General features: G+C 58.8%; 1 protein-coding gene across 6 annotated transcripts; it reads right to left on the bottom strand.

Moving 5' to 3' along the window:
• Window positions 1-262: 262 nt before the first annotated feature.
• Window positions 263-12,688, bottom strand: PUF60 (poly(U) binding splicing factor 60). Of its 6 annotated transcripts, none has more exons than XM_012760143.3 (12): window positions 12,569-12,688; window positions 8,429-8,509; window positions 5,737-5,832; window positions 5,533-5,622; window positions 4,626-4,676; window positions 2,289-2,450; window positions 2,108-2,200; window positions 1,763-1,976; window positions 1,491-1,681; window positions 1,225-1,360; window positions 789-1,024; window positions 263-705 (listed from the first exon to the last, which is right to left on the bottom strand). In XM_012760143.3, exons 1-12 carry the CDS (start codon window positions 12,590-12,592, stop codon window positions 406-408), a joined length of 1,674 nt encoding a protein of 557 aa, XP_012615597.1. In that variant the 5' UTR covers window positions 12,593-12,688; the 3' UTR covers window positions 263-405. The 6 variants fall into 6 exon arrangements, with proteins under 6 accessions (XP_012615597.1, XP_012615598.1, XP_012615599.1 ...); XM_012760144.2 differs by having other exon boundaries at window positions 8,429-8,506; window positions 12,569-12,671; XM_012760145.2 differs by lacking the exon at window positions 4,626-4,676 and having other exon boundaries at window positions 12,569-12,687.
• Window positions 12,689-13,355: the final 667 nt, after the last annotated feature.

The following is a 13,355-nucleotide window of genomic DNA, read 5'->3' as shown; positions in this document are numbered from 1 at the left end:
ATGCAGGCCACGGTGTGAGGCGGCAAGCCCACTCACAAGCACTTCCTGGCGGAGCTTCCCAGATTAAGGTCCTGTCAGGCGAGGATCCCCCAGCTGGGGCAACCCCTCCTCCCTCCACACACCCGGAGGCCCCTCCCCCTGCCTGTGGCGGAGTGGGAGGCACCACTGCCTCCTTGCCTCACACCACTATAGGAGAGACGGACGGACACACACAGCCACACACTCGCACTGGGCCCCGCAGGACCAATGTCAGACACAGACGTTCAGGGCCAGCAGCATCTGCAACTTTATGCACACTATAGGCTGGGCTGGGCAGAGGGCGCCTGGCCCCAGGGACACCACTGTATCACTATAAAACCCAAATGAAACAAGGAGTAAGTGCAAGTCCGGGGAATGGGGCCAAGGTCACGCAGAAAGGTCACTGTTATCAAAACGCTCCTGGTCATACACTTCAGCCACCACCTTGCGGCCAGCAAACCAGCGCCCATTGAGGGCCTGGATGGCCTTATGAGTCTCTGAGGCTATGGAAAACTCCACAAAGATCTTGACAATGATTTCTGCGTCCTCCTCTTCGCCCTGCTTCTCTTGGTAGATGATGACGCGGTTGACAGCACCAAACTTGCCACACTCCTCTGTCACCTCCCCCTCCAGGTCGTCATCGATGTCCTTGGGGTCCACCATGTTGCGGAGAACCATCACTGTGGACTGTGGTGGAGGGGACAGCTGAGAGCTGTGGCCTGTCTGGATCACCCCCACTCCCCCCACCATACCAGGACCTGGCTGCCCACCTCCTGCTTGCGAAGCAGCTTCTGCATCACCATGTGGCGGGCACTGCTGCCCGAAATGCTCATGTGCTCCTGCTCGCTCAGCATCTCTGGCCGCTCTGACTCGGGAAACAGCTCCTCTTCTTCCTTCTCCTTCTTGGGCTCCAGGAGACCCAGGGTAGGAGGGCTGGCCAGGATGGGGTTCACCACTCCCACAGAGGGGATGGTGACTGGAATGGGAGGACGGGCTGGGGTCACACCTGCAACAAAACCAACCAGGTCCAGCAGTCACTCCTTCCCCCTTCCCCATCTTCCACCCTCCCCAGGAACACACAGCTGGTCAGCCATGGCTGTCCTAGGCTCAGGTGACACCTGGAGCAAGAGGGCCCAGAAGCCGAGGCAGCATGCCTGGAGATGACAAGGCAGGAAAGGAGGGGGCAGGGACCCCACTAAGACTCACCTGTGATGACTCCAGGCGCTTGGGCAGCCATGACGGCCTGGGGCAAAGCCCCCAGGGGCTGGGCCAGGGTCAGTGCTGGGGACACCAGTCCAGGTGTGGCCAGGGTACCCAGCACCGCTGCTCCGGCCACTGCTTCCTGCAATCCAAAAGGCTACCACACTGAGCTCCTGGTCTAGCTACTTAAGATGACTTTAAAGAGCCAGTTCCCAAAGGATCAAGAGCCCATCCACCCACTCTCAAGCCTACCCAGCTGTGTGATTCCTCACCTGAGCAGTAATCTTGGCTGTGGCTGCAGCTGCAGCCACAGCAGCAGCAGGTGGGAGACCTCCAGGCGTGGCAGGTGTAAGCAGAGGCATGGGGGGTGTGACAGCCTTGCCTACTCGCAAATACTGACCACCCAGGTCAAAGAGGTTCATGGAGGACACAGCATCTTGGGACGACTGGGCCTTCTCATACTCTGTAGGGCAGGAGTAGCAGTGAGGAGGGCCAGTCCCAGCACTGGGTGGCCCCTCCCCTGCCTCAGCCACCCCAAGCTCACCAATGAAGCCGTAGCCCTTGTGCTTGCCAGTTGTGGGGTCCCGGGCTAGCGTGCAAGACTTAATCTTGCCAAAGGCCTCAAACACACTCTTGATGTCATCATCTGAAAGGTCCTGGTGCACAGAGGCCACATAGATGCGATTGAAGGCCCGCGCCTCCTCAGCCAGCTGATCTATGATAGGCTGGGCCTGCCCGATGTTGCTGGGCCTACCCACCTGGGGAAAAGCAGGGAAACGGAAAGTCACTCATCAGCCCAGGCCCAGCCATGTCGGGCTCCTACGGAGGGGCTGCTCTGTGGGTCTGCGGGGGGTGGAGAGAGACCTGAGGCCCAGTCCCTTGCCCTCACCTTGATGTTCCTGCCCCCCAACATCACTGAGTTCATCTGCTCCAAGGCCAGCTGCGCAGCTTCAGGGACCTCGTATTCCACAAAAGCAAAGCCCTGGACACAGAGACACACCTGTTAGGCTGGGAGAGCCCAATGAGGAAGGCAAACCCCGGGTGGGCAGGCAGGCGACCAGCTTGCTCACCTTGTGCTTCATAGTGACGGAGTCCCAGGACATGTCAATACTCTTGATGGGGCCAAAGGGGGCAAAGGCCTGGCGAATGGTGTCCTCCCCCAGCTCGTAGTAGATGGAGCCCACGTAGACCCGACACATGATGGCCAGTGCCCGCTGCCGCTGAGCTGCCATCTGTAGCAGGACAGAGGGGGAGAGAACCACTGGCCAGTCAGGGGTGGCAGGAGACTGGGCAGCCCACTCCCCTACTGGCCCACCCGCTCAGCTCCACTGTGGGGAGGGCTCCCCACACGGCAGCAGGTGCAGGCTCGGCCCCTATAGTCTGGGTGCGGGGGTCATCAGGACCCTGCCCCAGGAAGGAAGGCCAGGCCCAGCAGCAGGACGCAGACGCACCCCAGTCCGCCCAGGTCCTTGGCAGACTGTGGCGGCAAAGCTGACAAGTGGTCCAGAGGCAGGGTCATGTGCCCTCTCACCAAGTCCACCCCCCAGTCCAGAGGCCAGGTGTCCCAGCTGGGCTGGGAGATCCTCCCACTGTCCCAGCCAAGTGCTATGACCAAAGAGGGAAGGAGCTGTCCAAGCTGGAGGGACCCACTGATTTGGAAGCCAGAAGAGAGGGCAGAAGACAGGGCAGCCACTGCCCAGAAGAGACCCCAGGGGAGGAGCTCAGGAGCCCAGCCAGGGGCTCCCTGGAAAGAGAATGAGGAGAAGCTGTTCATGTGGGGCCAACTCAGGCGGGGACTCAGTGCTCTGCACCCTCCTAGTCCCCTGAAACCTCTCACAAAAAAAGAGCTGCCTGGAGCCCACGCCACAGCCAAGAGAGCTGGCCCAGGCAAGACCCACTGGCCTGGCCCCTGGGCATCACAAGGTAGCAGCAACCCTAAAAGCAGCAGCCCCAGGACTCCCTGGAGCTGGGGAGTTGACAGGCCCAGTAAGTCCGGGGCCTTGGTTGTGAGCTTAGCTGTATGTGCTGAGGGACCTCCCCATGCCTTCAGGGACAGGGTTTCCTCCCCTGCCAGTTCACAGGAGAGACATGCCAGGAAGGGGAGTTCTAGAGCCAAATGCAGCAGGCCGCAGGGAGACCAGGGCCTGACCCTCTCTACCTCACACAGGTCCCAAAGGCCAGAGACCAGCTTCCTTCTTTAGACATCAGCTGGCGTAGTACAGGCAGAGCCTTCCCCACCCTCAGAGGGGCCTAAAAGGTCCATATCTCCCCCCAACATGGGACTCCCCAAGGTGGGATATCTATCTTCCCCAAACTAGGAATTCCTTGAAAATGAAACTGTTCTCTCCTCAAACTGGACTCCCCAACGAAGAGGCCCCAGGCTCCCTGCACAGACCAAGGACCCTCAGAAGTAGAACCATGTCTCCCTCTCACAGCAGGCTCCCCAGACATAAAACCAGATCTGTCACTCAGGTCTAAGTCCCCCCAAGACAGAGCCATGTCTGCTCATCAGTGTGGGCTCCCCAACCACAGGCAGGCAGACAGCTCCCTCCCTGACCTCATCTCCCCACAGCCCAGGGCTCCCCAGAGGGTCGATGGCTCCCTTCGAGATAGACGCTTTCCAAAAAGGACAGTGGGTGCGTCTCCCCATGACAGCAGTATGCCCAGGGAGTATGCCCAGTATGCCCTGCTGAGTAGAAGTTTCCAAAGAAAGGGCCATGTCTTCCCCTCAAGTTCCCCCAAATGGGGCCTGGCCTCCTCCTCAGCCTGCCTCTGAGGGGGAAGAGAGGGGCATCTCCTTCCCCAGACTCTTGCCCACTGCAGCCAGGGCACAGCCAATGGCCTCTGCCTCCTCCTCCCTGGCTGTGCGGCCTGCCCCTTGCTGACAGCCAGGCCAAAGGCCCAAGCCCTTGCCCTTCCCTCTCTCGCTTGCTGATGTCCCCCCAGCCCCCCACCCCATCCATCCATCCATCCTCCCTCCAGGGTCTGATGGGGCCATGAGTTAGGACCCCTCTCTCCTCAGGGGCCTGACCCCAACCCAAGAGCCCAGGCAGCCTGGAGACTGACGGAGCTGGAGGTCCGTGGGTGCACCCAGTGCGTGCAGGTGGCATGGGTGCAGACGGGCCTAGTGCTGGCAGTGCCCCGCCCTGGCCGGCTGCCCTCCGCAGTTACCTGGCCGGTTAGTTTTAAGGCGGGCCCTCAGAGCAGATGGAGGCCTCCCCAGGGGCGGTCCCAGGGTGGGTGCCCACACCACTGGCCCCGCCATGCCTGGCGCTCTGCTGCGCTCGTCCAGAGCTGGCGGGCAGGGCCGGCTAGGGGAGCAAGGTCCCCAGCGCGTGGGCTGCACTGCCCCCCTCTAGCCCTGACTAAGGACATGAGCCCCGGAAGAAGTGAGCATTTCTATTGACCGATTGCAAAGGTGAGAGAGGATCTCCAAAGCCCATTGTCACTGCTGCCATCTGAAAGACAGTAAAGACAGAGTTCAGTCTGTTGGAGCCGAGCAGTCTCCCGCTCGTCAACACCTCACGCAGACAGCGGCAAGGCCCGGAGTCCCCGCCCTGCCAGGGAGGCCTGCCTGCCTTCCCACACTGCTGGCTGACTGGCTGCCAGCACCTGCCCAGGGGGGCCTCAGAGACCCAGGTGTCCTGCCCTGCAGCCTTTGCAGCTGGGCCAGCTGGGGCAGAAGGGAGGGAGGAGGAGGAGGGACGGATAGCAGCTCCCAGCATCATGAATGTGTCTGAGGGATGGGCGGGGACAGGAGGCTCAAGGCCCAGGAACCTGCTGGTCTCACACTGGCCTCTTCCACACAGATAGTGAAGCCTCCAGCCACAGGCCTAGAGCAGGGTCCAGTGGAGGCACCCCCAGACTGTTCTCTCAGTCCTGGGCCCCATGTCAGATGGTCTGGACTCACTACAGGGGTGGGGGCAGAGAGGAACACACCCTACATGCAGCCACCATTGCCTGCACACCAAGGGTGGGGGGTTGTGGAGGAGGCACCAGTGTGAAGACCAAGAAAGGGAGGGGCAGAGCCACAGAGAAGGGGCAGGGAAAGGGCCACGGGCCTTTAGGGGCTCTAACAAGCAACAGCTGGGAAAGGCTGGGCCACTCGTGCCTCAGGGAGGACCCCGGGGGTCCCAAGAATGAGTCCTTGAGAATCTGAGAACCGTTAACACCTTCTGGGGACAGCCACAGGCATAAAAGGAGGAAGAGGACGAGGAGGAGGAGGACGAGATGGTGGAGGTGGCAGGGAGGGGTGGCCTCCAGCAGAGCCAGCCCTGGGGTGGCGGTGGCAGGAGGTGGGGCTGGGCAGCTCACCTGCAGGTTGGTGAGCTGCTGCTGCTGGTGCGCGATGGTCTGCTTCACCAGCACACTCTTGATGCTCTGCTCCATGGCGTACTTCTTAGCCTGCGAGAGACGGTGGTGAGGAGCGCTGGGGGCCCGGCCTGCGAGGAGATGGGCCTTCCCCCGCCCCAACTTGACTAGCTCCCACCTGCTGTGCCCCAGGAGGTACACTCTCACCTTCTGGAGGGCCTCCTGCTGCTCGGGCGTCAGGGGAGGCAGCCCCAGCTTGGCGGCTGTGCTCTGCCCGTTCTCCATCTTGATAGAGTCTGTGCCCTGGTGGGAGGAATGGGGGATATCATTAAGCAGCAAGCCCAAGTTCTCCTTCATGTGGCACCAGAAACCCCACCCCACCTGTCTCTCTCACACCTGCACATGGCCTCTGGCTCAGCCCCTTCCCAAGGAAACCCAGGGCTGGCCCGGATTTGGGTCTGCCCTCCTGACATTGCTGTCCCCAGCCCAGGCCCCTGTCTCCCCTAGGACCCACGGGTAGGACACAGACTGAGGCAGGCAAGTACCCTGGGGGCCCTAGGCTAAACTCGAGCAGTTGTGCGGCCCAGGCCACAGTGACCTTCTCAGGAGCCACCAAGATAGGCAGCAGGTGGCAGGAGAGGGGCCCAGCCCTAAACCCAGAGCCTCCATCCCATGCCACGCAGGGCAGCCAGCCTCTGCTGTCCTCTAAGGCAGGGAGAGAAGGGCCAAGGCTCTCTGGATGTTCTTGGGACTCCATCCTTCCAGGCTGCCTGGCACCCAGGCTGCTCTGGGCCTCTGCCATGGACACAAACCTGGACTTCCAGAGTCACCCAAGTGTGGGTAAAAGACTTCCCTCTTGGCAGTGCCCCACTCCGAACCTTACAGACACCACACTCCTCCTGGAGAGCCCAACAGAGGGCTCCAGCCCACCCCTACCACACTCCTGCACAGGCTGTCCTCAGCCCACTGGGAGGAGAAGCCAGGAGCAGACTAACTATAGGGAGACAGAAGTGGACACCCGCCAGCACCCTATCTAGGCAAGCCCAGGGACCAGGCAGTACTTGGATCACAGTCACAGCTGGCCGCAGATCCAAGCTGATGCTACTAGGATTATGTTCACATCCCTTCTGATCCGCTTCTATGCTTTTTGCAAAGGGAAGAACATAGTGTGTAAGCAGGAAGGGAAGCATGGCTATTAGGCCGAGTGGAGCCTGTGGTGTCGGCAGACAGAGCACGCCTGCCTGTCTACCAGCTCAGAAAGACCACCGGCCAGCCCCTTCCAGACATCCAGAGGAAGCCTTGAGAGGGATGATAGAGAAGAGAGGAAGTTCCCCAGCACAAGAGCGTTAAGCAAGGACAGACACACAAAGGAGGCACGAAGGGGCTGGCTGACCCAAACCCTGAGAACCCCCATCATGACTGGCCCCAGTGCTGGGTTTCTGGCACAGGTTCAAAGGGCACACAGCCCTGGAAGCCCCTCCACAAGCAACCAGGGCCCGAAGCAGGCCGCAAAGGTCAGTCAAACGCTGGCTGTGGCGGGACCAGGTGCCCCAGGCTCATATTAGGCCTGTCCTCTCCACCCTCCCAGCTGGCCACAATCCTGTTCCTCCCCAGGGGGAGAGAGGGCCCAGGAGCCAGAGGCTGCAACTCCAGAGCAGCTGTCACCATGGTAATCAATGCCAATCCCCCTCCATCCCCCTAGAAACTTTTCAATCTCCTCTTTGTGTTGGTGAACAAAAGGCCCTTCTCCCACCAACCAAGAGCCAGCTGGACAGCCAGCCAAGGGCCGGGAGCTTCAGTCCCCACGACTTCCCAGGATCCAGGCTGCATACCACCTCCCTGTCCCCCGCCCCCCATGTGCCTGTGGGGACCAAGAGTAGGGCCCAGCCCCAAGAGGCCCCCAAGCCACCTCATTGAGACCCAGCTGGAACCTTCTGGAGGCGGGCGCTGCCATGGAGAAGCACAAAGAACCAGATCACCCAGAGACAAGGCCCATTTCCACTTCCAGTAGGACCCACTCCCAAGGGCTGGGTGACTGGAGGGGTCAAGAGTACACCTGCACCCACCCTGGAGCCTGGGGACAGGAAAAGATGCAAAGGGCTGAGACCTAACCAGATCCATGCTTTGACTTACACACAGTTTTGTTGTTTTATTTAAATTAAAACATAGAGATCTGAAATGAAAACCTGTATCTCTGGCTCTTAAAACACTGCACATTAGGCTGGGCGCGGTGGCTCACGCCTGTAATCCTAGCTCTCTGGGAGGCCGAGGCGGGTGGACTGCTCGAGGTCAGGAGTTCAAAACCAGCCTGAGCAAGAGCGAGACCCCGTCTCTACTATAAATAGAAAGAAACTAATTGGCCAACTAATATATATATAGAAAAAATTAGCCGGGCATGGTGGCGAATGCCTGTAGTCCCAGCTACTTGGGAGGCTGAGACAGAAGGATCCCTTGAGCCCAGGAGATTGAGGTTGCTGTGAGCTAGGCTGACGCCATGGCACTCACTCTAGCCTAGGCAACAAAGCGAAACTCTGTCTCAAAAAAAAAAAACCAAAAAAAAAAACAACACTGCACATTCTAGAGCAGTGGGCCACCCTTCTGCACAATGCTGATGGCTAAGAGTGAACACTGGCTGAACTCCAGTCCCCAGCACCCCCACCCAGCCCTGCCTGGTGTCTGAAGCAGGGCAGAGGAGAGGCTGGCCTGGAGGCTGGGTGGGAGGGGCAGGACAGCACAAGGTTAGGCCAGGGTCCTGTGAGCAGCTGTCTGTCCAGAAAGCAGAAAAGGGTCCTTGGGGCTCCTCCTGACCCACCCCTAGCCAGGCCTCTCTGGGCCCAGGGACATGCGGGCAGGCGGGCAGGCAGTTAGGCCTGAGGAAGAGGAGGCTTAAGGTCAGTACCTGTGGAGGTTTCCATTTGTCTCCCGCTGCCACCACTGCCGCCGCCGGCTCGGACCCCCCTCCTTGCTGGCCATTGACCTGCTGCAGGCAGGAAGGAGACGTTGTAAGGGACAGTCACACAGCCCCACCCTCCCAGACCTCCTCTCCTCTTCCCAAGCTGAGGGCTGAGCTTCCCATGGGTGAGCAAGGGAGGCTGGGCAGGGCACAGGAAGGAACCAGTTCCAGCATGGCCCCTGAACATTCCCAACACTACCCCGCCCATACTGCCCATGCCTCAGATCTGCCAGCAGACCTGCAGCTGCCCAGGGCTTCGGCAAGGAGCAGAGCAAAGTCAGGGAAAGCCCCAGAGTTGCCAGCAGGACCCGAGGAAGGGACAGGGAAGAAAGGGTAGAGAACAAGCTGTGCTCCTCCTGCTCCAGGACAGAGAAAGCTGCCCTCCTCCACAACAGGCTAGAAGGTGAAGTAAGCAGCCGGCTGTCTCACCCACCCCTCCTAAAGCAGCATCCGTCCCAGTGCCTTCCACAGGCTCTGGCCAAGTCCAGCCCCAGGTCCCTTGTGAGGACATCTCTGAGCAGCCTACTAGGAGGAACGCTGAGAACCTGGCCCACTGCACTCCAAGGGACCCACACCCAGAGAAGCATGAAAGGAAGGAGCAGTGCCTGCCATGGCCTCGTGGGGTGGCGGGGCCAAGATAGAGGCAGAGGATGGGCAATATTGTGGTGCTGGGGAGACTTGGAAGTGCCCTGAAACCTACTCTACCCTCAGAGGCTACACAGCAGAGATTGAAGGCAGAATGCATTCACCCGGCTTCCAGCTAAAGGACACCTACAAATGTCTAAGGACATGAGGGGACAGTTGTGTCCACCCTGGGAGCCATGTGCACAGACAAGGCCAACAGCTGGGCTAACTCTACCAGTGCATGTCTCAGGTACCCTGACCCTCAGCGGAGGGACACCAGCACAAGCCCAGCTGTGCAGACAAAGCAGTAATGAGCCTCGACACTGAAGTTGCTCTGCATGCTGCCAGCACAGCTGTGCCCAACTCAGCCCCACTGCTACTTAGAAACTGTGCCCCAGAGAGAGCAAAAGGAGAAGGGGGCCCCTCTGACATGGGCCCAACCCACTGTGAGCACACCCAGAGCAGAGGCTGCCTCTCAATGCCCACAGCAAGAGATCTTAGCAGGTCCAGCCAGACACTTGTGAATAGGGTGAACTCAGGGCACTTTCATAACTTCCTGCCCCCAAATTACTGCACTAGCAAATACGTGGGCCAGGACAGTGCTGAGAGCAAGACACAACTCAGAAAAGATTTTGTGGGAAAAGTCAGTCCACTAGGGTGTTCTGCTAATCAGACCCTGGAGGAAATGGTCATTTGGGATCACAGCTAGTTACGTGCCATCACCCTCAGGACGCCCCCAGCATCAAGCAGCGCAGCCCTGCCCACACCTCAACAGCCAGAGCACAGAGAAGCACTTCCCACTGGAAGACAGGAAAGTAACTTGGGGCAGGATCACATGAGGTTTCTAGGCCTCAGGCTACTCGGCTACGAAAGGGGATGATCTGTTTCCCAGGGCTGCCATGAAGATTTAGTGAAACACCCTCTGTGAAGTACCTAAGCTGTGGGAAGCAAGCCCCAAGTTCTAGCAAGTTTTAGTATCACTAATCTCATCCAGCATCAGATTCCCAGTGCAGGGCTGGCTGCAGAATGCTACCTTCTATCTGTTCAATTTCCTTCATGTGGTGCAACACTGCTTACTGTGTGGCCGGGCTCCGTGCTGCCTGGACACTGCAGATGCAGAAAAAACAAGATGAGAGAGAAAGATGCTCTCTCAGAAGCCTAATGGGCAACTGCTGACAAAGAATGTGCTGCCCAGCACCTGCTATGACTCTTGTAGTTAAAAGAGTGCTAAGAATAAAAATACAGGACAAGAAGAAGAGTGACTATGAGGTATATGAGATCCTGGAAGCCAGGGAGAGCCTCTCTGGGAGGTGACACTGCAGGCTGGGACCCACAGAAGAAAGCGGCTGCATCCATGGGGAGAGGAGATTGTCCCAATACTCCTGCCTGAAGAAACCCAAGGGGGTGGCCCCAAGTGGGAGCCAGTCAGGCTGTCAGAGAAGGGAAGAACAGAACAATGAGTCAAAGTGAAACAGTGTGGCCAGGAGACTGCACCCCTGCTGGGAAGGGGCTGCCTGTCTGTTTCTGCAGCCACCAGGCAGGAGGCACACCTGAATGAGAGGAGGTACCTCTGCAGCCCCCACCAGACCACAGTCAGCCAAGGTCAGCTCTCCATTTGCTTTCCTACAAGGGCTGAAGCAGTATAAGACCAGGAGCAGACTCACTCCTGTGTCAACCACAACAGTGGGGAACAGGCAATCCTTCTAGAAGTCTTTCCATTCAAAATATTAAAAGAGGAATGAGTTAGACCACAGGCTGGAGCTCACTCTTGGAGTCTACTGCAGCAAGCCTGAGCCTTGATAATTCAAACACATATGTTAACCTCAAAAGGATTAAGATAGCAATAAACACCCCTACTTTGAAAACCCCTCCTTCAAGGGTCAGATTTATTGCCCATGTCCACCTTAACAATGACACCACCTGTCTGGCACTGTGCCACAGCAGACCTGAGCCCCAATTTACCCCCGACCCCTGAGCACAGGGCACTGCTCTGCGGGGGCTTGGGGAGATGAAGCATCCACTCTCCTCCATCTTCCTGAGTGTCTCATCCTGTCTCTGAGCCTCCCTCTCCTTCACCGCCAACTCTGACTGCTGCCCAGGGACAGTCACCAAGTCCTCAACCCTCACCTCTTTTCTTTCTGGTTTTCTCTCACAAAAATCACTTGCTCCTGTGGCTTCAAGAGAAAACAGGACATGATAAAGTTAGCCAGACCTGACAATCACACACTGGGCTACCCCTTACAAGCTGAGGAATCTTGTGCAAACGTCTCCCTCCTCTGGGATTTGGTTTTCACCCCAGTGGAACAGGGTCCAACCCCCAGCTCAGGGTCTGGCAATGGAAGTTTAAGAATACTCCCTGCCCCTATCAGTCCAGCTTCCTGCCACCTGCCCAAGTTGCCTTTTCAAATAGGCCTTATCCCATCCCTCTGAGTGCAGGTTGGGGGGAGGGTGGCAGGTAATAAAGGGATGAACTGCGACTGAAAAGGTCTGGGAAGAGGGGGCTTATGGGATAAGTCCCATAAGCTAAGTGTGGAAAAAGACAGGCAAGAGAGACTTCACCATGGAGGTGCTATGTGCACAGATGTTAGTCACTCGATGTGCACCCTTCCCCCTCCCTGGGAGGTGGGCAATGAGCAGTTGAGGGGCTCCTTCCTTTGGGTGCCCACACCACCCTGATCACAGCTCCCTTGGGCACCCTGCATGTGACATCTTGAGTAGGAACTGGTTTATTGTGCCCACCAAATCTCTGTACAAGACAGAGGCTGCCTCAGTTTGGTTTCTCACTGTGCCCCAAAGCTCTCCCATAAAGCATGGAACAAAGCGATTGCTCAAAAAACGTGTGATGAGAGAGCATGACCTTCTCTCCCTGAGTGAGGATTAACAGAATGGAGATAACCACTTCCCTGTAAAGCAACGGCAAAGAGAGGATTCACAGCCGCGGGCGCAGGGAGCCAAGGCCAGCCCCTTGTCACTGAGTCGTGAGTTCTTTTCTACACGTCCCGTCCCCTTTTGGTCCCATCAACCCAGAGGCCCACTGAGACAAGCCAGCAGATGCCGTCACCCCAGGATCCCGCCTTCTGTCGGGAAAACGACGCACAGCTCCGCCAGCAGAAGAAAGGCGGCGATGCCCGCCTATCGCCCAGCTCGGCCGAAGGGCCGCTCGCTGGAGCCGGCTGGCCAGAGCGCGAACTCGCCTGGACCCCCGAAACGCGCCCCCACGCCCCCTCCCGAGCCGGCCTACCCAGCCGGAAACTAGAGTCCGCGGGCCGGAAGCTGCGGCCGAGGGCCGGCCGTCTGCGCGCGCCCGCCCCGCCCCCGCCCCGCACCACCCAGGTCCGCGGGGGACGGTCTGCGCTGGCTGGGGAAAACCGCCGCGCCCCCGGGGTCCCTCCACGCCCAGGCCGGGCCAACGACCCCTTCCCGCCAGCTGAAGGCCGTCCGTGGCTAGGGCGGCTCACTTACGAGAGCTATGGTCGCCGTCGCCATCTTGCGTCCGTCGCGGCCGCTGCGCGCGCCACACACTTCTGCTCCCTCCGCGGTCTCGCGCGATCTGGGCACTGGCGGACGGAACTCTCGCGAGAAAAGACCTTTTCGCCCTCGACGTGGGAGAAGAAGGCGCTTCCGGGATGGGGCGTGACAGTTAACGCCCCCCGGGAGGGGAGAGCGGAAGAGGCGGGACCAGAGCCGGGCGGGGGCGGGGCTGGGAGCTCTCTCGCCCCTAGCCTGGTTTTCTCACACGTGGGAGCCGTGGCAGCTCCCATGGCTCCTCCGGCCACTGCTCGGTTTCTCTGTGTGTTTTACAAAAAACTTGTCGCAGACGTAGCTCACCAAGGAGGCAGGGAAAAGAGCGGCTATCCCCTCCAGGTCTGAGGGAGTCTGCGTAGACGCCGAGTCCCGTCTACGCAAACTATCCGGTATTACAGGCGACAAAAGGACCGCCTCTTCAGACTCAGATTGGAGATGCAGCGTCTTTGCATTGTGACATCCCTACAGTCAGCAGCACTCATTTAATTGGCAGCATTTTCTCGTTACTAGTGAGATTCCTAAAACTGTATCTGATGTCCCTGAACCGGTTTCCAAGGCTAGAAGTATCCATCCGTGCTGTTGGAAGAGCTGCCCTGGACATTTGCCATATGCTGCACCCAGTCCTAAGATCCCAACTCAGTCACCACCACCCCACCAGGAAGAAAGCACATCTGTAATCTCAGGCACCCTGTGCTGCCTGAGGCAACAAAGCATCTTCTCTGTC

This window comes from Microcebus murinus, chromosome 7 (genome assembly GCF_040939455.1).
Source record: "Microcebus murinus isolate Inina chromosome 7, M.murinus_Inina_mat1.0, whole genome shotgun sequence".
Lineage (NCBI taxonomy): Eukaryota > Metazoa > Chordata > Mammalia > Primates > Cheirogaleidae > Microcebus > Microcebus murinus.
This window is presented reverse-complemented; position numbering and strand designations above follow the sequence as displayed.